The sequence below is a fragment of the Aythya marila genome (genome assembly GCF_965140915.1).
Source record: "Aythya marila genome assembly, chromosome: 21".
NCBI classification, from domain to species: Eukaryota; Metazoa; Chordata; class Aves; order Anseriformes; family Anatidae; genus Aythya; species Aythya marila.
Window position 1 is genome coordinate 6555357 of NC_139062.1, and position 20963 is coordinate 6576319.

The 20963-nt window shown below is 48.3% G+C and overlaps 1 protein-coding gene across 3 annotated transcripts in view; it reads left to right on the forward strand.

The window, feature by feature from the left end:
- EPHB2 (EPH receptor B2) overlaps nucleotides 1–20963 on the forward strand; it is a 118397-nt gene that overhangs the window by 83444 nt on the left and 13990 nt on the right. For all 3 annotated transcript variants that reach the window (XM_082776809.1, XM_082776810.1, XM_082776811.1), the window contains 2 exons: nucleotides 15431–15555; nucleotides 20338–20500. In XM_082776809.1, coding sequence (XP_082632935.1) covers nucleotides 15431–15555; nucleotides 20338–20500 — 288 coding nt within the window. The remainder of the gene's footprint in view (nucleotides 1–15430; nucleotides 15556–20337; nucleotides 20501–20963) is intronic.

The following is a 20963-nucleotide window of genomic DNA, read 5'->3' on the forward strand; positions in this document are numbered from 1 at the left end:
CAGAGAGAGACAGCAGCAATCATCGCTGTTATTTCGCTCCCCAATGATTAATTACTGCCATCATTTAAAACATGCACTTTGTTTCTGGTCTGGATTTCACTGACTCTGCATCAACTGAACTTATTTTGCAGTTGTCTTGTAGGACATTTCTCTTCCTGCAGACACAGACTGCGAGTAGCTTCTCTCAAGGAAAAATAAGCAATGATACCAAGATCAATCATCCTGTCTTACTGTGAGGTGGCTTTCCAGAATGTGACTCTTCCTTTAGCTCTTTGTGGACACTTTCGTATTCTCAATCATACATTTTTTTTAAATTGCATATTGTACCTAGTAGCAGCACTACTACAAATAATCTACTTCCCTTTCTCCACTCACTGTTTGCTTTCCACATTCAAGGACTGTGCTGTCTCAGCTGTGTGATGAGCTCCTACCTCCCTGGTAGTCTCTCTGACAACATCTTGGTCCCTCCAGATGCTGCTTCCCTGGATAAAACACCCCATTCTGCAAGCAGCATCTATATTTGGGTTTCCAGACCCAAACATCACCTTATAATGGTTTTCTTGGGCTCAGCCATCAAGTTATGACTCTGTAGAGAAGCTGTCCTCAATGCTGGCATTTTGATCACTTTATGAGTAGTTCGCAAGTGAAGTTTTCACATCGTCCCCTAGATCTCTGACAGTTTAATGGAGAGTGCTGCCTGCACTCTGCTGGACACAGTGTGAGACCCCACAGAGTGACAGTCTTCCTACAATAACCTGATTTGAATCTAATTTCATGTGTTGTAAGTGATGCTGATGCTGAGCCTAGTGTCTCACGTGTTTTAATTCCACCTAATCTGCTGAACTCCTGAGTTCATGAAAAAAATCAGGACAGTCTGACAAGAGCTACTTCAACAAAGTCATGCTGCCGTTCCTGATTTGGTCCATAGCTCAGCAAGGCTTGTGGTAGGGACATCTGAAATCTCGTGATTTACCATCCTGATTGCAGCAGGATTATCACCAGACTGTTTTTTTTGAGTTCTAAAGAACTCCACCTCTCTGGTGAACTCCCAAGGCCAACATCACCCTCCTGGAATAGATGCTTTTCATAATTTCTACCCTGTCTCTGTGGCTCATGCCTCTTGTTGCATCCTCTATCCCTGCTGACAAGAGTTGATTCCACCCTTTTTTAGCTGCTCTCCAAGCAGTTGTAACCAAGATTAAATTCACCCTTACCATCTTCATTAGCTGGGGTTTGTAAGCCCTCTGCTCCAGGCTGCTGGCTGCCTTGGTCACACTCTGCTGGATCCTCTGCAGTTCCTCCTGGTCCATGGCCTTGTGTCCCATGTTGGCTGGTGTTGATATTGTGTTAGCTGGCCTTAGATTACCCAGGTTTGCCCTTTACATAGCATTATTGTCTTTTCAGTCCCATCAGCAAAGGGGCAGAGCAGAGGGGAGCCTTGAGGGTGAAGCCACCTCTTCTTAGGAGAAGGTTGGTCGAAAGAGAGCATGTGAGAAGGCCAACATCAGCCTGTGCTGGGAGGTGGCTTACTGCATCTTTCTCTTGCATGAGTGGCTTAAAAAGATCAAAGGTATTTAACCTGCAGAAAGGCAGGTTTTGTTAGAACAGAAAGTACAATACTTCCCTTTTTAAAATGGAGAAAATTATGAAGGGCCAAAATCAGCACAAGAGAAATAAAGAGGGCTTGGAAGAAATGTTCCCTTTCCACCACTCCTTGCTCCCTGGTCTGTTACCCAGTTCACTGGATTTACCCATTCCAGCAAACTCTGCGTGATCCCCATATTCTGTCCCCTTTGAGGCCAGGTTGTGTTTTCTCTTTGCTCTTCTCAGCAAGCTTCTTCAGGACCCCTAAGCTCCACGCTGCATTTTTGCCACAGACTGCTCCATTTCCCTGCCTGTTGCACCCTGCGGCCAGATGGTACCTCGCCCACAAAGCCCAGCAGCTCTCCAAGGAGGGAGGTCCAGGACTTTCCATCTGGCACATCCACTCCTGTCCTAAAGGACCGTGATGTGCAAAAGAAAACAAACACACCGTGTTTCAGATACGTGGTGCCACAAAAAAAAACCTTTTCTCAGTCATTCCAGAGCAAGAGATCTGTGCCAAGAGGGTGGCTGAGAGGAGAGCTGAGAGCCATGCCAGCATCCTCGTAGCGAAGGAGCAGGAGGGAAGCCAGGGGTCAAGGAGCTGAGCATGGCCCAGTGCTTGGGATAATGACACTTGACTAATTGAGGACCATGCTGTGTGTCAACCCTCTCACTTGTGGTAACACACAGCCTCTGCTTGCTAATTTGTGGCTATTCTTTGGGGAGGTCTTAGGAGGGGGAAAATCTTGGTGCTGGGAGGATTTCGGTATCCATTCATGCTGTGGACAAGCTGAGTGCCCTGGGAAACTCACAGAGGGAAAGGGCTCCTTGGGCAGGGATGTCTTAAGCACATGGGAAGGGCTGCTCTCAGTATCAGGCTGTGGCTTGTGCTTGTTGAGAAGGGAGGAGAAAGCGCTGATCTCCAGATCATACAGACAAATTCAAGACCTCCCAGTGCCTGGGGGAACAAGAACATCCAGAGTTTTGAGAACGTGTCCCTTTTGTAAGGGACTCTTTTATCATGCAGGATAAGAAGGGATGATTAATTCCAGTGTCAGAGGCTCCTGGCTGCAAACAGAACCCAAATGAGCTGCAATAAAGCTCTGGGACAAGTACCACACTGTGAGTACCAGCTAGCGTTTGACATCAGAAACAGATTTTTGTTCCTAATAAACTGATCTGGAGAAGCATCCACAGCAGGCAGCAGAGTTCAGTGGCCCATTCTCTCCGTTGTCGTGTGGATACAGATAACTTGTTCTGTTTATTTGCATTATTATTATGGTTAGATCAGTATGTTGTGACATGGGGCCTTTGGCTAGGGAGATGTACAGCTCGTACCAGTGCACTAGATTCATGTCAGACATTGTCAGGGTTTAGATTTCTGCATCATGGTACATATCACTGCCCGAATGCTTGCATCCCAGCCAGGTATTGTCTATAGGACCAGGATGTCCCGCAGTGCCTGTGAGCTCGTGAAAAAGTATCAAATGCAAGACTGGACTGTACACAGCAAGGTATGGACACCAGCTGTCATGAAATCTCACTGACATTTCAAAAATCAGGGTGAAACTTCAGATGGTCATTACATATACACCTGGGTACCCATGTTCAAGAGAGCTGAACTGTGCTGGTAGCAGGTACAGAGAAAGGCCGATAAGGTGAGTGGGACACAGGAGAACTCATGTTACGGAGGAGACCAGCAAGGTATTTTGTCTTTAGTCTTGGTGAAGGAGATTTAATTGCTGCCTGTAAGGATACGGTAGGCTGGAGGGACACCATAAAGGCAAAAGAACTGTTAAATCAGAAGGACAAGCAGATGGTACAAAGTGCTTGGTGATACTGTTTAGGTAGAAAAGCAGAAATTTCCTGAGCTGTGGAGCCATCTCCCATGTAGAGGAGCCAGGGTAGAAGCTTGTTTGCCTGTGTGACACGGCAAGCAGGAGTTTTTAGGGTTATTCCTGAGGTCCCTTTCTTCTTTGGGAGGCTTCACTGTATGTGCTTCTCTGACAGCTTGGCCTGCTCCCCAAACCCAAAACCACCTGAAAGCTTGGCATCCCCATGGCTACTTCCCTTATGTGACATAAACAGCCAGATCTTATGTTCCGTATGGAACCAGGTAGCCATCTATGCTAGCCAGGCCTAAACCCTTAGCAAGAACAGGTCCTCACAATGCTCTACACCTCAAGCAGTGAGTTGGCCTGTTTGCATGTACCTCGTCTTCCGTTTCTCTTTGTCTTTCCCCTTGGCACAAACAGCAATTGAACCTTCTTGTCTGTGGACACTGCCTACACAGGAATGTCTCAGTGAAAGCAAAGTTCAACCACAGCTTGTGTTGTGGCAGCAGGACCACACCACAGCCCTGCAGCCTGCTGTCTTGGCTCTCCAGTCCTTCTCCCACTGCCCTTTACTACGGGATGGCATGTCCCATACCCTCCTCTTCATCCCCAATTCCCACCTTCACCCTGGCTGTCTCAGACACGGGGCCATTGCCACTAAAATCTGATTTGGCTTGACATTTGCTGCCCACCTCTGCCACTGGAGACTGCCTGGAGCCAGGGCTCCCAGATGGTAGGAATTTTGCCAGCTACTGGCTCTTCAGGACTCCTCTTTCTGCCTCTGTGGTGGACAGTTGGAGGGTTGCTGGCAAAGCAGGGCATAAGCTGCATGGCTAGTGCTGTCCTAGCAGATGCTCTCCTCCTCCCACTAGCAGCTCTGTGGGCTCCTCTACTTGCTGACTCCCAGGTTTCCCTGTTGCATAAATTACTTTGTGAGTTTGAGGATCATTTTTTTTTTGCACACCTACCTGGGGCTTCAGAAACCTGTTCCATAGCATCTGGACCTGACTTTGTGCAGGAAACAAAAGCTCATCCGTGATGGATGGTGGTGGAAAGTCCTCTCTGATGAATCAGTGCTTCCCTCTTCTGCAACGTGCTGCCATCCCTGCCGTGTGTGAGTGCTGGGAGCCAACAGAGAGTGGCTCAGGTGCTCACCTTTTGCTTATGTGTTCGAGGGGTGATTTATCTTTACTGCTCCACTTGGCAAACAATCTTCAGTGCTAATTGCTTGCTTGCACACAAGGCACTCAGTGCCAGCACTCGTGCAGGTAGAGATACCAGAGGCAGGTATGGGAGGCTACAGACACAGGCCAGACCCAGGAGAGGTGCCACTAGCAAATATTTCAGGATCATGGTGTTTGAACAGCTGAGCATACGCTTGGGGGCAATACTGAGCAGTGGTGCATTTATGTTGACCATAATAGATGGTTGTATCAAATTGGGTTAACGTAGCCACCTGACTGTTTGTTCCTTGGCCCATCTCGGAGTCCCTGCGATGTAGGAGTCCCCTCTGTCTGTGTGCAAGATGGTAAGTCACTGCCTGACTCAGTTCAGGCAGGAATGTGCTCACTGTGCCTGTCCCACCACTGCCTGGTCCACGCTCATCACTACCACTGGCAAGAGTGGAGGAGGCTGGGCAGGAAATGCTCTTTCCAGAAAAAAAAAACAGCCTGGCATTTCCAGAATTTCCCAGCACATAGAGGGAACCCAACCTGGCAGTCAGCTGTGGAAGAGAGCAACGGAACAAGTTCAGTCTCAAATTAGCAAGGCTCAGTATGTCCTAAGGGATGCACTGCTGCAGGCATCATTCTTTCAAGCTTTTATCAGGAAATATTTCTCAGGTCTGTTTTCTAGTTTTGAAATTTCAGAATTAGTAAGTTCCTAATAACAGTTTAGGCTGCATTTAGGCGCTTTCTAAGAAAATGCCATTTTACTGAAGGTTGGAGGGGCGGCTTCTTCCAGCTTGCTTGCTTTCTGCCAGCCTTGCACTGATGCCATTGCCTTGATCTGGAACAGATGATGTTTCCACACGAGGAGTAGGCCAGGGAGGTGGGGACAACCTTGGCAGTGAGTGACCCCAAACCCACTCACTCAGGCTGCCTGACTGAATGCTGGGTCCCCTGGAGTGCCGGTGGAGTATCTCCTCCCAGAGCTGAGAGCAAAGCCCAGCCCTCCTCCATGGGCAGGTTGGCAGCATGCAGATGAAGGCTACAAACTCAGTTAAACAAAGGCCATAAAGACAGCCAAAAGCCTTCTTCTGCCTGAGCCAAGTTACTGGGCTTGTGGTATTAGGAACTGCTTTAAAGACTATAATTCACACCAAAGGCTTTGTTGATCCAGATGGGGCCAGAGCCAGGACCCAGCTTTGCCCTGCCTTGCTGTGTGTTTAAGATTTTCCAGCGTTCACAGTTACAAACTTGTGAGGCTGAGAATTGGGCTTGTGGGGACATTTTTCAGGCATTCCACACACAGACAACGTAGGTATCAGCCTGGTAGGGCTACCTTGCCAGCAACAGGCCAGGAACTTCCAAAATAAGAATCTAACAAGCTATGAAATACTGGCCTTTTACACCTCTTGTGAGTCTTGTGCATATCCCAGTCCTTGGGCTTTTGGTGGTTTGAGGGTGAGTGTTGTTAATTAAAGAGCCCTACTGCTGTTGTCCCTCAGACATTGCATCCCTTTCCCTAACTTTTGCTGGAGGTAACTGATTGCAAAAGTATGAATATTTAATAGTTTGAGCAGTAATGAACGCTTCTGGCAGGAAAGAGTCACGAACACACTAGTGTTGGTGCAGGGACTTCTGGAGTTCTCTAGCCAGACCTGCCATGCAAAGCAGGATCACCAGGGCTGCCACTGATACCAGATCAGGAAAATCTTCCTTTCCACCCTTCCTCACCAAGGTGTTACCTCACCATGTTGCTTTCAGTGCTCGTGTCAGAGGAAAGCATCTCAAACTCAGATCTGTTCTCCAGGAGGTCTCACAGGGCCCTGTTTTGGTACTCAGAGCAGACGATGTGAAAGCTTGTGGTGTTTAAATGTCAGGAGAGAGCAGTGAAAAAGGGAGAAGGTTTTAAGTTTTAGGTTTAAGAAGGCAGTCACTTGCTGGGAACCACATAGGCCTGGGACATCTTGGAGCAAGGAGGGAGATTTAGATTATATTCCCCTTTGGTGATACTGGTGCAAGACACTCGGGTCTGTGGGGAAGCACCAAGTGAGTTGTCCTGGCTTTTCGCTCTGTCCCGTTTAAGAAGTATGGGTCCCTGAAACTCTCAGAAGGGAACTGAGTTAGAATGAGGGGGAATCAGCCCTAGGTCTGCTCGGCCTCCTGCATGCTCCCATCTCAATTGCAGGACAGCTATCTTTTACAGTAATTTCAGGAAGATCATCCTTTCATCCTTCAGACTTCACCTAAGCCCTGTGGGGAGGCAGGCATGCATACATATTTTACCTGCCTGCAGCCTTGCATGGCAGCATTGTGTCTTTCTGTCATTTCAAACCTTTTTGAGTGCCGCTGGGGCCTGGATCCCAGCCTAGATGTCACCAGGCCCTGTGGCTTCACGGTTGGAGCAACCCGTGCTCCATGACTGATCACAGCACCGTCCTTGTTGCTGCATGGCATCGCCCTTTAGTCTCACCAGAGTGAGCTGCTCAAGTTGTGCAGGGCACGGAGTGAAGAAACAGATGAGGCTTCTGGGCATCCCGGGAGCCCTGTCCTGGGGAACGTGCTGCTGTGATACTACGGGGGATCCCACTCCCCACATCAGAGGGTCTGTTGGCTGTGTTGGAGCTACCTGGGTCACCCAGTAAAGTTGCAGCCCTGGGTAAATGCACTAAAAGAGAAGCTATCCCACTTTTCCCAGTAGATTTTCCAAGTGTCTGCTTTTGTCGCATTTGCAGGGCAGTTGCAGTAGTTCAGGCATCTGCTGCCAGATGCTCTGTCAGCAGCCTTCTCCCCGTCTCCCCGTTTACTGCTCCGTCCCTTGGCCTCTGGACTAGCTGGTGCCTTGCAGCATCATGGTGCATTTCCCTGCCACTCTGTCTTCAGCTGAAGGTCATGCAGTTAATCCTGACCCCAGATCACAGCCGCTTCTGCAGGCGGGTAATTGAAAATGCCAGAATTCCCTGCTGACCCTCTAATAATAAAAGCAGTTCCCTGTCCAGTAACCTGACACTTCAGGGACCAAGATCTGTCAGAAGGGCTCCAAAGAGATGCTGGAAAACTCCCAGCTGTTCACCTCTTCTCTCCCCTGGGTAATTTCAAAGTGTTGCTGGGGAGAGGCCGTGGGCTGGGTTGGCTTTGCTCTCTCTCTGTCATGAGTGTTTTCCAGAGCAAATGTTGACTCTGTCTGACATAACATGGGTTAGTGGTATTAAAGTGATCAGAGATAGTGGTTTTGCTGCCTGTAACCTGACTCTTCCAGCTAATCCAGAAGAGGAATGGAGACACTTTGATTACACCATGGTCTTAACAGCGCTGACCCACAAACAGGCAAGGAGTGGAAGGCTGAGCCTGCAGGCCTAGCGAGCGGAAGAGGTTTGGGGCTAGCTGCAAAATGGGTGGCAGATCACAACGGGCAGCATTTTAAATAGATATACAGATCACGAGGGAGAAAATGTGGAAAGATCCTGATGTTCCCCGCCATTCCAGAGGCTGGAGCCACACAGTCATACCAAACTCCCCCATCAAAAAGCCACAAAATGCTGCCTGAGGAGTCCGAGCCTGTAGGCAGCTCCCTGTAGCCTTGCTGTGGCTGGTGGTAGTGTCCCATCCAGTTTTATTCCCTTTACAGCAGCAACCTCCCAGCCTGCACAGTGTGACTTTCTGTGGCTTTACAGCAGTGCTGAGGCTCTGCAGGCTCTGAAGTGATGCTGATTTGCTGTGGACTTCATCAGCTTTGTAGCTGGCTTTTTACGCAGTGTCACATCACTGGGAGTCAGGCCTACTAAAAACCAGTGGCAACTAGGGAAGCCGTGGGCCCTCTCCAGAAGGAAAAAGGAGACCAAGTCACCTGGGGTATGGAGGAGGCTGAGGTACTTGATGACTTTTTTGCCTCAGTCTTCACCATCAAGAGTTCCAGCCACAAGGCCCTGGGTCCCAGAAGGCAAAGGCAGGGACTGGAGGAATGATGAACTGCCCCATGTAGGAGAAGATCAGGTTCGAGACCATCTCAGGAGCCTGAAGGTGCACAAGTCCATGGGACCCGAGAAGATACATCTGCGGGTCCTGAGGGAACTGGTGGATGTAGCTGCTAAGCCACTGTCCGTCGTATTTGAGAAGTCATGGCACTCTGGTGAAGTTTCTACTGACTGGGAGAGGGGAAACATAAGCCCACATTTAAAAAGGAAAAAAAGGGAGGCCGGGGCAACTACAGTCTTACCTCTGTGGCTTGCAAAATGATGGAGCAGATCCTCCTGGGAACCATGTGAAGGCACATGGGAAATAAAGAGATGATTGGTGACAGCCACCATGGCTTCACTAAGGGCAGATCATGCCTGACAAACCTGGTGGCATTCTGTGATGGGGTTACAGCAGTGGTGATAGGGGAAGAGCAACTGATATCATCTACCTGGAGTTGTGCAAGGCATTTGGCACTGTCCCTCATGATGTCCTATCCGCCTGATCTAGTGGAAGGTGTTGGAATTAGATGGTTGTTAAGGTCCTCCCAACCCAAACCATTCTATGATTCTATGCTGTCTGTAGCTAAGAGAGACAATTAGTGGCTACTGAGATCAGTTTTGAGGTTTAGATTTGAAAAGGAGTTTAACAAAATACTGGAATAGTTTCAGAAAAGAGTTATCAGATTGATATGTAAGTAGATAAATCTGTGAAGCACTCACCAAACTCTATCTACTTAGGGAATAGAAAAGAAGATGAAAATGTTTTAATGATCCTTCAATTCAATGTCATGGTGACAAAGCTAGCACAAGAAGAAAAGATCCAGCAGTTGGAAGCTGAAATCCACACATTTCAACTTGAAAATAAAATATACATTTTAGAACATGGCAAGTAACCATGAGGAGAACCTCCCAAGAGGCACGGTGGACTTACCATTTTCAACAACAAGCAGATGTCTCACCCTTCAGCCTTCACAGCTCCACTCTGCTAGGTGAGGAGGCACCTGGTTCCTCTGTCTCCTCAATAAGGTCCCTTGAGCTTCAGCTATACACAAATAAGGCATGATAACATAGGCTAGAAACACTGCCCGGGGAGGTACCAAGCACCATGATGCCAGGTTTATTTCTTTCTCATTGGCAAACTTATTCCACAGCACAGCTATGGTACAAAACACAGAGGAAAGGAGGCCTTTCCTCACCCATTTCTCTTTTTCTAAGTTGGAGTGCTTATGCAAGATGTCTTTCAGACCCACCTTGACACTGGTGGGTCTAAGTCACAAAGACTAATCTTTGCATATGCGTGAAGCATTGCCTTCTGTGTTATTGAAGCTGCTCCACTGCTCATGTAAATATTAAATACTCATTGGACTGAACAGCCTTGTGGTTCTGGTGCTTCTGTTGACAAATCAAGTCATGACTTTATGTTTCCGCCCCAGCAGGCGTTTGACTTTTCTTTGGAGATGGTCAGTCAAGCAGGACATAAGATCCCAATCCTTCCATGAAGGCTCCTAAGTACGCCAGTGCAGTTGTCCTGATATGCTGTGCGGTGAGAGCTCTTTGTTTGGGCTACAGTCCAGCCCGCTGCTGACGAGGAATCCAGTTCAGATCCTCCATCCAGACTTTGACTCCAGTTTCAGGTATCTCCAGCCAGTAAAGATGGAAGTGAGAGGGGCAGAGCAGTGAGGGAAGGATGTCCTGGCTTCAAGAGACACTTCACCATGGGACTGCAAGGGGCATTGCTCAAGGCAGGAGGAGCTCAGTGGTCCAGGCATGCTCTTGGAGCATTAGACCAGGGTAGCTGGTGAGTACAAGGTCTGTTTAGCTGTCATTACAATGTTGGCAAAATTCAGTGGTTATACCTCTCCTTCGGGGAGGTTACAGGTATGTGGCTCTGCTGTCAAGACCTGAGAGTGAAATATGTCTTGAACCCTGTCCTTCTCATTAGTTTCCTGCCTGAACTCAGGCAGCTGCTTGCACTGTGTGTGGGCCATAAAAAACAAACAAACAAACAAAAACAACAAAACAACAACAACCAAAAAAAAAGAAAAAAAAAAAAAAACACCAAAAAAAGACCTCTGTAGATTTATTCAGGCTCTTTTACAGGCAGAGCTGCCCCTGAGCCAGGGAAGCCAGTTCAGAGCCTATTGGATTAATTGCAAAAGCTCCAAGCCCCAGCCAAGACAAGGATCTGGCTGTGCTCGGTGTTGTGTGGCAGTGCAGATGCTTGGGGTGAAGTCTGTAGAAGTATCCCTAACATTCCTCCATGCTTCTGCACCAGGGAGGTTATAACATGAGAGGTGCTTGCTGCTTCCCCTCACAATGCACTGCAGGTTTTGTTACAGCAGGGGACAGGTCATCTGCCTTTTTACATCAGTGGATTTTCATTAAGCGTGTTTTACACTCCAGCAGTGGTTTTGGCACGGTTTATTTCTCCAGCCACGGGGCTCTGCTAAGAGGCATCCAAAGAATCTGAGGCCGTACCAGATAACGATGAGGTAGGAAAGTGCCTTTCAGGGACTTGAATTATTCATTTTGCCTCACAGTGATGTGGGGTCCAAGGGTTTCAATCAAGCAAAGAAAAGTTCCCTCTCCTGTAGAATTGCAGCTCTGTTTATATTTTGGATTGTTGCTGTATGCATACACCTGGAGACACCTTCAGGATAAACCTGCCCCTGCTTACAAAGTGATGGTGGCTCTGAGACCTGGGACGCTCCAAATTTGATCTGCTTTATGTGTCACAGGGCAGGTCCCTTCTGCAGCATCCACATGGATTCAAACCCCTCCCATGAGTAAGGGAGAACCTTACAATGGTTAAGGGAGTGTCTGGTACTGGGCAAAGCTTGCACCTGGAAGTGGTCACTCTGTTGTCACAAGGCAACAAAGAGAAGTCACTGTTTGTGGAACAAGGTGATGGATCCCTCCGTGACAGGTTAAGTGCTGCCATTGAATCTTTGGCATTAGCAGCTTAGCTGTGCTCTGGGCAACACTTTGGCACAAAGTAGGCTTTGGCACAAAGCAGGCTGAAAGAACAAAAACTTTTTTTCTTTTTGTCCTTCTCCTTTTTGCAGTTTGTTTTATCTTCCCTTTGAAACACTCAGAAACCCAATGGAAGTAACCTGTGTGCAGCTGATTCAGAAACAACAGTTCAGGAAAGTCAGCTTAGATATTTTAAGTCTTTTGCCATCTTTGCTCAACCTCATAAAAAAGATTAAGAGGGACTCTGCTCAGTCGGATAATGACAGGACAAGGGGGAATGGTTTTAAACAAAATGAGGGGAGATTTAGATTAGAGGTTAGGAGGAAATTCTTCACTCAGAGGATGGTGAGACACTGTCACAGGTTGCCCAGAGAGGTTGTGGATGCCCCATCCCTGGAGGTGTTCAAGATGAGCCCTGGACAACCAGATCTAGTGGGTGGCATCCCTGCCCATGGCAGGGGGGTTGGAGCTGGATGATTTTTGAGGTGCCCTTCAACCCAAGCTGTTCTATGATTCTATGATACTCACCATCCATTTGGACTAGAAACCTCCAGAGGTCACTCCTGACCTAAATATTTCAGTGATTCTATTATCGGACATTTTCCTGATGTCTCTGGGAACAAGAACAGTTACTGAGAAGATGCAATGGTGGAGGTTCCTGCTTATCCTGAGATGCCTTCACCGTAGGTGTAGGAAAAGAGCTGAAGTTGCTGTAGCCATTCATCTCACCTGCCTCCATCCTAAGATGTTGTGTATTTGCCTCATTAAGGCTTAATTCATGGCATCCTGCTGTTGGGTACAGTTCTTCTGTTCTTAGGTGTACTCCCATATATGCAGGAGGCCAGCACAGGGACTATGCATTGCTGTTCCCAAAACAGAGATGAGTTAAATTTCAGGGGTGCTTTTGACGCTGTATTTAAGCTTTGATTCCCCATTTGCAGCACCCTCTATCACAAACTCCCGGGGCATTGTGTGAAGCGTCTCAAGGTGTGACAGCATTTGTGGTGCCCTTTTAGAAGTGGCTTTAAACGTCTCTTAACTGGATTAGGCAAGCACTGAGCCCCACCGTTTAACTCTGTGAGCCAGGCTAGGTGTCCTGGTTTCAACTGGGACAGAGTTAATTGTCCTCCTAGTAGCTTGCATGGTGCTGTGTTTTGGATTTGGGATGAGAACAGTGTTGGTAACACGCTGATGTTTTAGTTGTTGCTGAGCAGTGCTTACTCTAAGTGAAAGACTTTTGGTTTCCCATACCAGGCTGCCAGCGGGGGTGCTGGGGGTGCACAAGGGGCTGGGAGGGAACACAGCCAGGACAGCTGGCCCAAACTGGCCAAAGGGATGCTCCACACCATGTGGCAGCATGCTGAGCAATAAATGGGGGAAGTTGGCTCGGGGAGTGCTGCTGCTGCTTGGGGTCTGGCTGGGCATTGATCAGCAGGTGGTGAGCAATTGCCTTGTGCATCACTTGTTTTGTACATTCTATTATTTATTATTATTATTATTATTATTATTATTATTATTATTATTATTATTATCCTTTCATTTTCTGTCCTATTAAGCAGTCTTTATCTCAACCCATTAGTTTTACATTTTTTCCCCCCATTTCTCTCCCCCATCCCACTACAGGGGGAGTGAGCAAGCAGCCGTGTGATGCTGAGCTGCCTGCCGGGTTAAACCACAACACTAGCACATGTTCACCAAGTACTCAGGCATCTGGGCCACGGGTGGTCACAAATGATTTACACACATGCTGCTCTAGCTGTTATTGTTTTTAGTGTCCTCAGCATTGCCTGGAGAAGCAGGAGCAGCATTGCAAGAGCCATGCCTCTCCGTGTTGGCAGCGAGTGCATGGAAGTAGAAGAGCGCACCTTCCCCAGTTGCGAGGTCAACTATTGAACCTGTGTCTGATTCCTGGGGCATGGTCACCTCCTGGTTTTGTGGTGGGACAGCTCTGGGTACACATGGCTTCTGTCCTGGAAAAGCGTGTGCGACTGTGGGATCAGTCCACAGAGCACGTGCAGTTCAGATGTATGAGAGCCCATGGGCTATGTACCCATCCCCATCAAAACCCAATCCCTGCTGTGGGGCAATCTGTAGCTTGGTCACATCTTTCCAAAGCCTTTCTCCAGCAAGATAAGTGCTTTTCTTGGAGGTTGCAGATATCCTATGAAATCTGTGTTGTTGTGAAAAATAAGAAGTTCTGGCAACAGCTGGCAGGCCCCAGAAACGCTACCTGTGTTTTATCTGAGCACCAGCGTGAGAAACTAATCCCAGGAGTTTGTAAATGTGGGCCTTGAAGAAGGAGTGGGACTGGGGCAATAAGGAGGGAAGAAAGATGAGTATATCAGGAGAAAGAGAAGGTGTGAGATGATACAGAGAGTATCGTCTCTGAGATGCATCACTAGAGACTGGTGAGCAATGAGTTTGTGTCTCAAAAGGCTTGGCTTGACCAGAAAAGGATCGAGGGGTTGGAGTTTGGGAGGTGATGCTGTGCAAGAAATGTGCTGTAGCCACGCTGGTCGAAGCAGCGCAGTCCTACTATTGCTGTGAATGCACATCCTCAGCTGGCATGGTTTCGGTCACTGCTCATGATGCCAAGGAAAACCAGGCTGGAGGTGGGTGAGCTTTACTTTCTGTGCCTCTCCTCCAAGCTGTTTCTCAGAGTGGGTGTCACGTGGGTCATTCTTCCGTGAAATATTGAAAGGTTTGGACCTGGTAAAAGCACTTCTGAGTGCAAGCCTCTCTGCATCCATTTGTAACAGGCCAGGAATGTGAGTGATGGGGAAGTTTTCTCACTTCCACTTTCTAGTCCTCTCCCACCCCTGAGGCTTCCTCTCTGCCCTCAAGCTGCTGATGCAGTGAGTCTGCTCTGTCAGGCTTGCCAGGGCTGACACTGTGCTGGACTTATCACTCTCCAAGTCCAGGTTTGCTGCATTTTGAGGTCTGGAGTAGCCTCCAGTCTAACGTCAGTGGAGGCTGTGTTGGAATTGCAACCAGCAGTCTGGGTGCAGGGTGGGCAAGGACGCTCAGCTCACCGGTGTCAGCCACAGAAGAGGAGTCAGCACAGGCAGAGAGCTGTAGGCTGGTACCTGCAATGCCGCGGCATTTCTGCAATCGACACTCGAGCTAAACAGATCTGAAGCAGTCCTGGCTGCTTGTTCACCTGCCCTGGTCCACAGCAAACAGGATCAGAATGGCTCAAATGTTCCTACCTGGCCGTGTGTGCCTGCCTGCCTCATGGGCAGTGCAGGGGTGGACAGCTGGCTGGATTGTCTGAGGAGCTGCTGGAAGGTCCCATTGTGCTTGGTGGGAAAAGTCTCTGGGTGTACTATTTCCAGGGCATTCTGACGGGGAAGAGAACTTACCATTGTCAGCATGTCAGGTCAGGTTTATGTTGCATGCTCAGGCTGCTGTGTGCACCTCCCTTGATTGGCATGTTCAACTTGCAGACCCAGCATACCAACGAGGAGAGAAGCTGCTTGCTTCCTGCATCTGTCTGTGCCTTATAAACCTTCTCTGTGCAAATTTCAAAGTATAAAACCTCCTACTGCTCCATAGCAAGCAGGGAGGATTGCATATTGCTGGGCTTGTAGAACTTTTCTAGGGAAATAAGGCTCTGTTTGCTCCAAACCTAGGCTCATTTTGCCTGGGAGTTGTCTCTCTCCAGTTTTGCTGTTAGAGATGCTCCACTACATGGTTTCTAATTATGATTTTTTAGTGATCGGTGGAAACCCTAACTGCTCCCTTTAAGCAGCAGAATTCAGGATCTGCTGACCCTTGGAGAGCCCTGCCACTGCTGGAAGAAAATTCAGTAGCTCCAAATGGCAATAACACGCCTGCCTGCATCCAGTGAAGGGATATGGGTCATATCCAGACCAGCATCTGACTGAGGCCTCTCTCTCTCTCTCTCTCTCTCTTCCAGCTCCTTCAGCTGTGTCTATCATGCACCAGGTCAGCCGCACCGTGGACAGCATTACCCTCTCGTGGTCTCAGCCTGACCAACCCAATGGAGTCATCCTGGATTACGAGCTGCAATATTATGAGAAGGTACTGCGGGACCTCGGCAGGGTTCAGCTGCAGGGTTTGGGGAGAGGAGGTGGTGCAAAGGGCATACCCTGGCTGCTGCATTTGCCTAACCACTACTGAGGAGGTTATTTCTCTCACTGCAGCTGGCCAGGTGGGTGGCACTGACTGTCAACCTTTTGGAGCCCAGTGTGGTTCCAGGGGACTCTGCCTGATGCTTAGGCACTGCGTGTATGGAACATATTGTACTGCTGATTTGATTCAGTGGGAGGCTGATGTGTAGGGTGTGTAGGGATCACACAGCTCTGAATCTTTCCTCCCTGAGGAGCATGTCCCTTCCACCTCCTCCCAGTGGAGGAGTGGGTCTGGAGCTGTGTGGCTGCTGAGGGACCTGAAGACCATGCTGATGTTGGTCCCAGGACCTGCCAAGCTCTGCATGGCTGGTGAACTTCATCTGTGATACCCAGGGGAAGTGGGGACTGGTAACCAGGAGATTTCTCCTTCCAAGAGTCTGCCCCCTTGAACAAGAGCTTATAAACTATATGTTAAAAATGCAAACTAACTAATTAAAAAGCTTTATGATTAAATGGAACTGATTTTTTTCCCAGCAGTTGCTGGAAGAAATGATTAATCCCCCCTACTGCCTGCCTGTGACCTATTTTCTCATCACCAAGAGCCAGAGGGAGAATGGGGAGGTGGGGGAGCTTCTTCGTAGGCTGTTAAATAGGTCCTGACCTATATTGCATAAATCACAGCCTTTTATTTGACCCTTGGAAATGATCCCAGAATATGTGGCAAGATGGATGAGGAAGTAACAAGACAGATCTGGAAAGCAAGAGGGGTCCTTTCCCTGGGGACATGCAGAATGATCTCAAGGAGTTCTTTCTCCCAATCTTACTTTCTCTTAATCTCATCCTCTTTCTTTCTTCCCCTTCCCCTTGGTTTTCTGGGAGAGGCTGTAAACAGAGGGAGTTTTTGACTAAAGGGGAAGCTGCTGTTCGTAGCCTCTCTTGGCAGCCAACCACAAGGTAATCGTGTATAAGGTAATCCCCCTGTTGTCAGAGATTTGGACACAGTTTGTCCCTGATCACAAGGACAAGCAGCCCGAGCCACACTTGTGCAATGGTTTTCTTGGCACTTGATTCCTGGGAGGGTGCTGGCACTGGCAGAGAGGACAGCACCAGCTGCCCCACATACTGTTGCTGCAGCTCTCTCTGTCCTGGTATTTGAACATCTTGGAACATTTTTTTTTTGCCAGTGCTTTGGTTGAAGAACAAAAGTGTGTCTTTATCTCCACAAAGTTGTATGTCATTCTCAGAAGGCATGTCCCTAAACTACTCTTTGTTAGCCTTTAGTCTGAAGTCCCGGTTGCACACACAAGGTTTGATCTGGTAGCAGTCAGCAGCAGCCAATGTATTCAAGTGCTTCAGCTGATCAGTGCTTTGGATGCAGGATATTTTACTATGGATCAGTTCTGGATTCACTAACTCTCCTCCTCCTTTGCCATCCCATAGTGTCCTGAGTGTTGAAGAGGCAGCTTCATTAGAGCCACAACCTCTCTGCTAACACCCAGACTGCTGCTGTCCATACAGACACTCCTTTCTCACCCCAGAAGAACCTGGGAGCTATGTGCCCCATGGATCCATCCCCAGAGTGGCCAGCAGGGCCCTCCTACCACCTCTGAGCATCCTTTCTAATAGGGCTGAAATTCAGACGTGTTATTAGTTGGTGTCCTAGCTATGGGCTAGCTTTGTATGTGTGGCACTGTTTGCTTCAGGAACCACAGCAGATTGCTGCTGTTGACACGCACAGAGCAGCTGTCTGCCAGATTAAGCTGGTTGACATTTTATTTTTCTTTGCTTTCTTTTTTTTTTTTTTTTCTTGGCTGATAAAACATGAAGCCACTTCTGCAAATTCTTTGGGCATTTCACAGACTACGTGCGTTTCAAGAAACTCTTTGTAGATCAGCCTTGGGTTTCGGCTTAGATTTGGCTTAGAGGAAGGGGAATCAGATGAGGACTCAAGATCAAATCTATCAGGAAGTTAGAAGTATGTTATTTTGAATTAGGATTTCCAAGCTCAAACCAAAATCAGCAGGAAAAGCCTTGCAAAAGCAAGGTAGGAGAAACAGCCAAGGGGCTTAGCCTTTAAACCACTTGGGATGTCCTGGACATGCCAGAGAAGCTCAGAAGGGTTAAAGAGCAGTGTCTGAAGTGAACAAGCAGGTTGCTGAAGTGATGATGTCTGAGCAATATGCTGAAGGGAAAGAGTAGGTTTGATAAGAGATTTGGCAAGCCATTCTAAAGTTTTACCCAGCTAGGCTTCATGGAAGGTGCTAGGGAGGTTTGAGGAGAGTGATTATACTGGAGTTACGCTCACCCTGGTTCCAGCTATGGGACTGTGGAGACACATAAATGCTGTTTCCTTGCAAGAGGTGGATTGAAAGAGAGCACAGGCATGAACACAGCTTCCTGAGACAGACAGATGTCAGTTTCCTAGCCTATAAATCATCCTAAGCGTGCCTATGGCATTCAATTTAAAGTCCTCCAGTATGAGGGTCTGTGGGGATGAGGTTTCGTCGAACAGTTGGACAAAAGATTTTAAAACAACCACGTTAACGCCATCCAAAGGCCTGGGAGGTTTCATCCAAGCCCTTGGGCACTATAACTGTAAACACTTGCTGACCTATTTCTCTCCTCACCTCCCTGGGAAAAGGTCCAAGGGAGTGTTGAGGCCTGCTCAGGCAAACAAGGCAGTAAGTTTTCTGTGAGAAGATCTTTTTATCTAAGTACCTGTACTGGAGCTTTTCACTGTCATTAGTCTTAAGTACCAATCACCCCAGTGATACCCAAGCAGCTTCAGTGCCAGGCCTACATGGATAAAACTGTTCCTGAACACTGTAAATGGTGGAGTCTCAGGCATTTGCAGAGCTGCTGTGTGTTATGCCATAGTGATATGCCATCAGCAGTGCCAAGCCTCCAAGTTTGACTGCACACTTGGAGAAATCCATTCCTGCCAGACCACTCTCTTACCAGCTACCCACACCAGAACACTGCTGAATCAAAAACTTAATACAAGAAGAAGTAAACTCCCTGAATGTTCTCTTTGTCTGCTTTCCAGCTATAGTCTGCACAAACCAAGGTCATGAGTGTAATCTATCTCGCAAATACCAGTGCACTTGCAATTCTACTCCAGCGTGAGCCACCAGACTCTCCCATGAACGTGAAGAGGATACTGGTGCAGCAGACTGCTGTATGCAGCACCACAGGGAATGACTGTTCTTTGTGGGCCTCTAATGCTGCTCATACCCCAGCATCTGGCTGCAGAGCATCCTCTGGAACAGCTTGTGAGTGAGGGCACCAGATCTGTTCTCAGAAGTGGCTGAACGTGAAAACAAAGTCAACAGTGTGCAGAGAGGAAAAGAAAGGAGATCAGCTGCCCTAAAGGCAAGCTCCATCATTCAGTGGTGGCTGAGACAATCTCTGACTCATCCTGTGCTCCCGCAGCTGAGAGGGCTAAGACAAGAGCATGACACAGCCCCTTCCAGGCAAGGAGCAAACAAAGCTGAGTGGCTCTACATTGACTTTTGCTTCATCAAAAGCAAAGGCAGCCAAAGCAGTATGAGAGCAACAGAGTGCACAAGTTGCACCACAGTGTGAGGAAATCTCAAACACAAGAGGGCTTGTGCCTGATTGCCTATTTAATACCTTCTGTCCTTTGAGAGTCCATTGCTGAAGACACTGGTGAGGAGGAATGGATGTGTTTCTCACTTTCCTTGCTGAGAGTCTCACTTTGATCTCATAGTAGCATGAAGAAATTCCTCCCTGTCACCCCAGTGGAGTTTCATAGCTGGGAGAAGTCCCTCAATCACAGGTCCCACTTGATGGGGTTGTGCAGACCCTGTCTGTGTGACTTCTTTGTCAGTCCCTGCCTGCTTGCTCATGAGAAGTGAGGTTATCTCACCTCGCTGGCAAGCCTGTGCTGTGTGGGATTTGTTGGGCTTACCGAGCCCTTTGCAGTGACTTGAAGTTAGTAGTTCTCAGTAACTCCCTTGTGAACTTGCCAGCGCAGATTTTGAGCTGTCAGCTACTGATCTGTTGCAACCAGTGATCCTGCCAAGGCAACCTGACCTGCCAGATTGGAGGTGTTACCGGAAGGGATAAGCACTTTCAACACAGCTACAGAAATGTCATTTAGAAATCGGTGTCTGTGCGTGTGTGTCCTTTTGTGGGGGAATCACACTCACAGCTCGTCTTCAGTTCCTTGGGTTTGAAATCTTAACCGTGGTTACTGGTGAAGCAGGCCTTGTGCGGAGGGGTGGTCGCAGTACTTCTCCTGAGGTGCCAAACCCTTTGCTCAGGTGGGCTTTACCTCCAGCATAGGCCAAAGAAAGTGGGGAAGATCAAATAGACAGGGTGCTGGGGCTGGATCAGACACAGGACAGGGTGAGGAATGGTGCTAACAGAAGGTGGGTGCAGAAAAGGGGAGCAATTCTTATTCCCATTGAGCTCAAAACTTGGAGACCTGGTGTTTGAGGCTGACACCTTTATCAGAGCATTTCCTGAGATGTGGCATTTAGCCAAGTGATGTCATTACTCACATTCCTTCTTCTGTAGTTCTCTGCTGGCAGACAAAGTTGGAGAAATGAATGTTTTGCTAAGGTCTGTGGTTTCCCCAGTCACCGAACCTGTGCCACCCATTCTGTCTCATTCTGTGTTTCCTTCTAGACATGCCATGCCTGATTCTGGAGCAGGGTCTAGAGCCTGGGCTCTCCCTTCTGATGACATGTGTGTATTTTCTTGGCAGGATCTTAGTGAGTTAAATTCAACAACAGTGAAGAGCCCCACCAACACTGTGACAGTGCAAAACCTCAAAGCTGGCACCATCTACGTCTTCCAAGTGCGGGCACGTACAGTGGCTGGGTATGGCCGGTATAGTGGCAAGATGTATTTCCAGACCATGACTGAAGGTAAGTCTTCAGCTGTCACTGCATAAATGTGAAATAAGGCCTACAGAGACTTGAACGAGATGGAGATACACGGGTAGTGGTGCTGGTCCCCTTCCTGGTAGTCCCATCAAGGGTGCATTGACAAGTCACGTGCATTTATTCAATCTGGCAAGAACTGGTGAGGGACATGGGTGCTTGGTGGTCCATGCAGGGAATCACACAGTCTAGGCCAATTTCTGCCATGCTTTTCTGGCATGAGGACCTGTCCATTCAGTCGGATTTAGAGGGAACAAAATTTATGATGTTCATCTGCAGAGATGTTGATGACAAATACAGCTTTGGGTCTCTACTTGCCAAATTTGTGCAGCTACATAAGACAAGTCAAGCCAGTTTTCTGGCCCTGAGGCCAAGTAGCAAGGCACAGCATGCTTCCACGGGACTGACTTTCCCACCCAAAAAGGATAGCTCCATCCAGCCTTCCTGC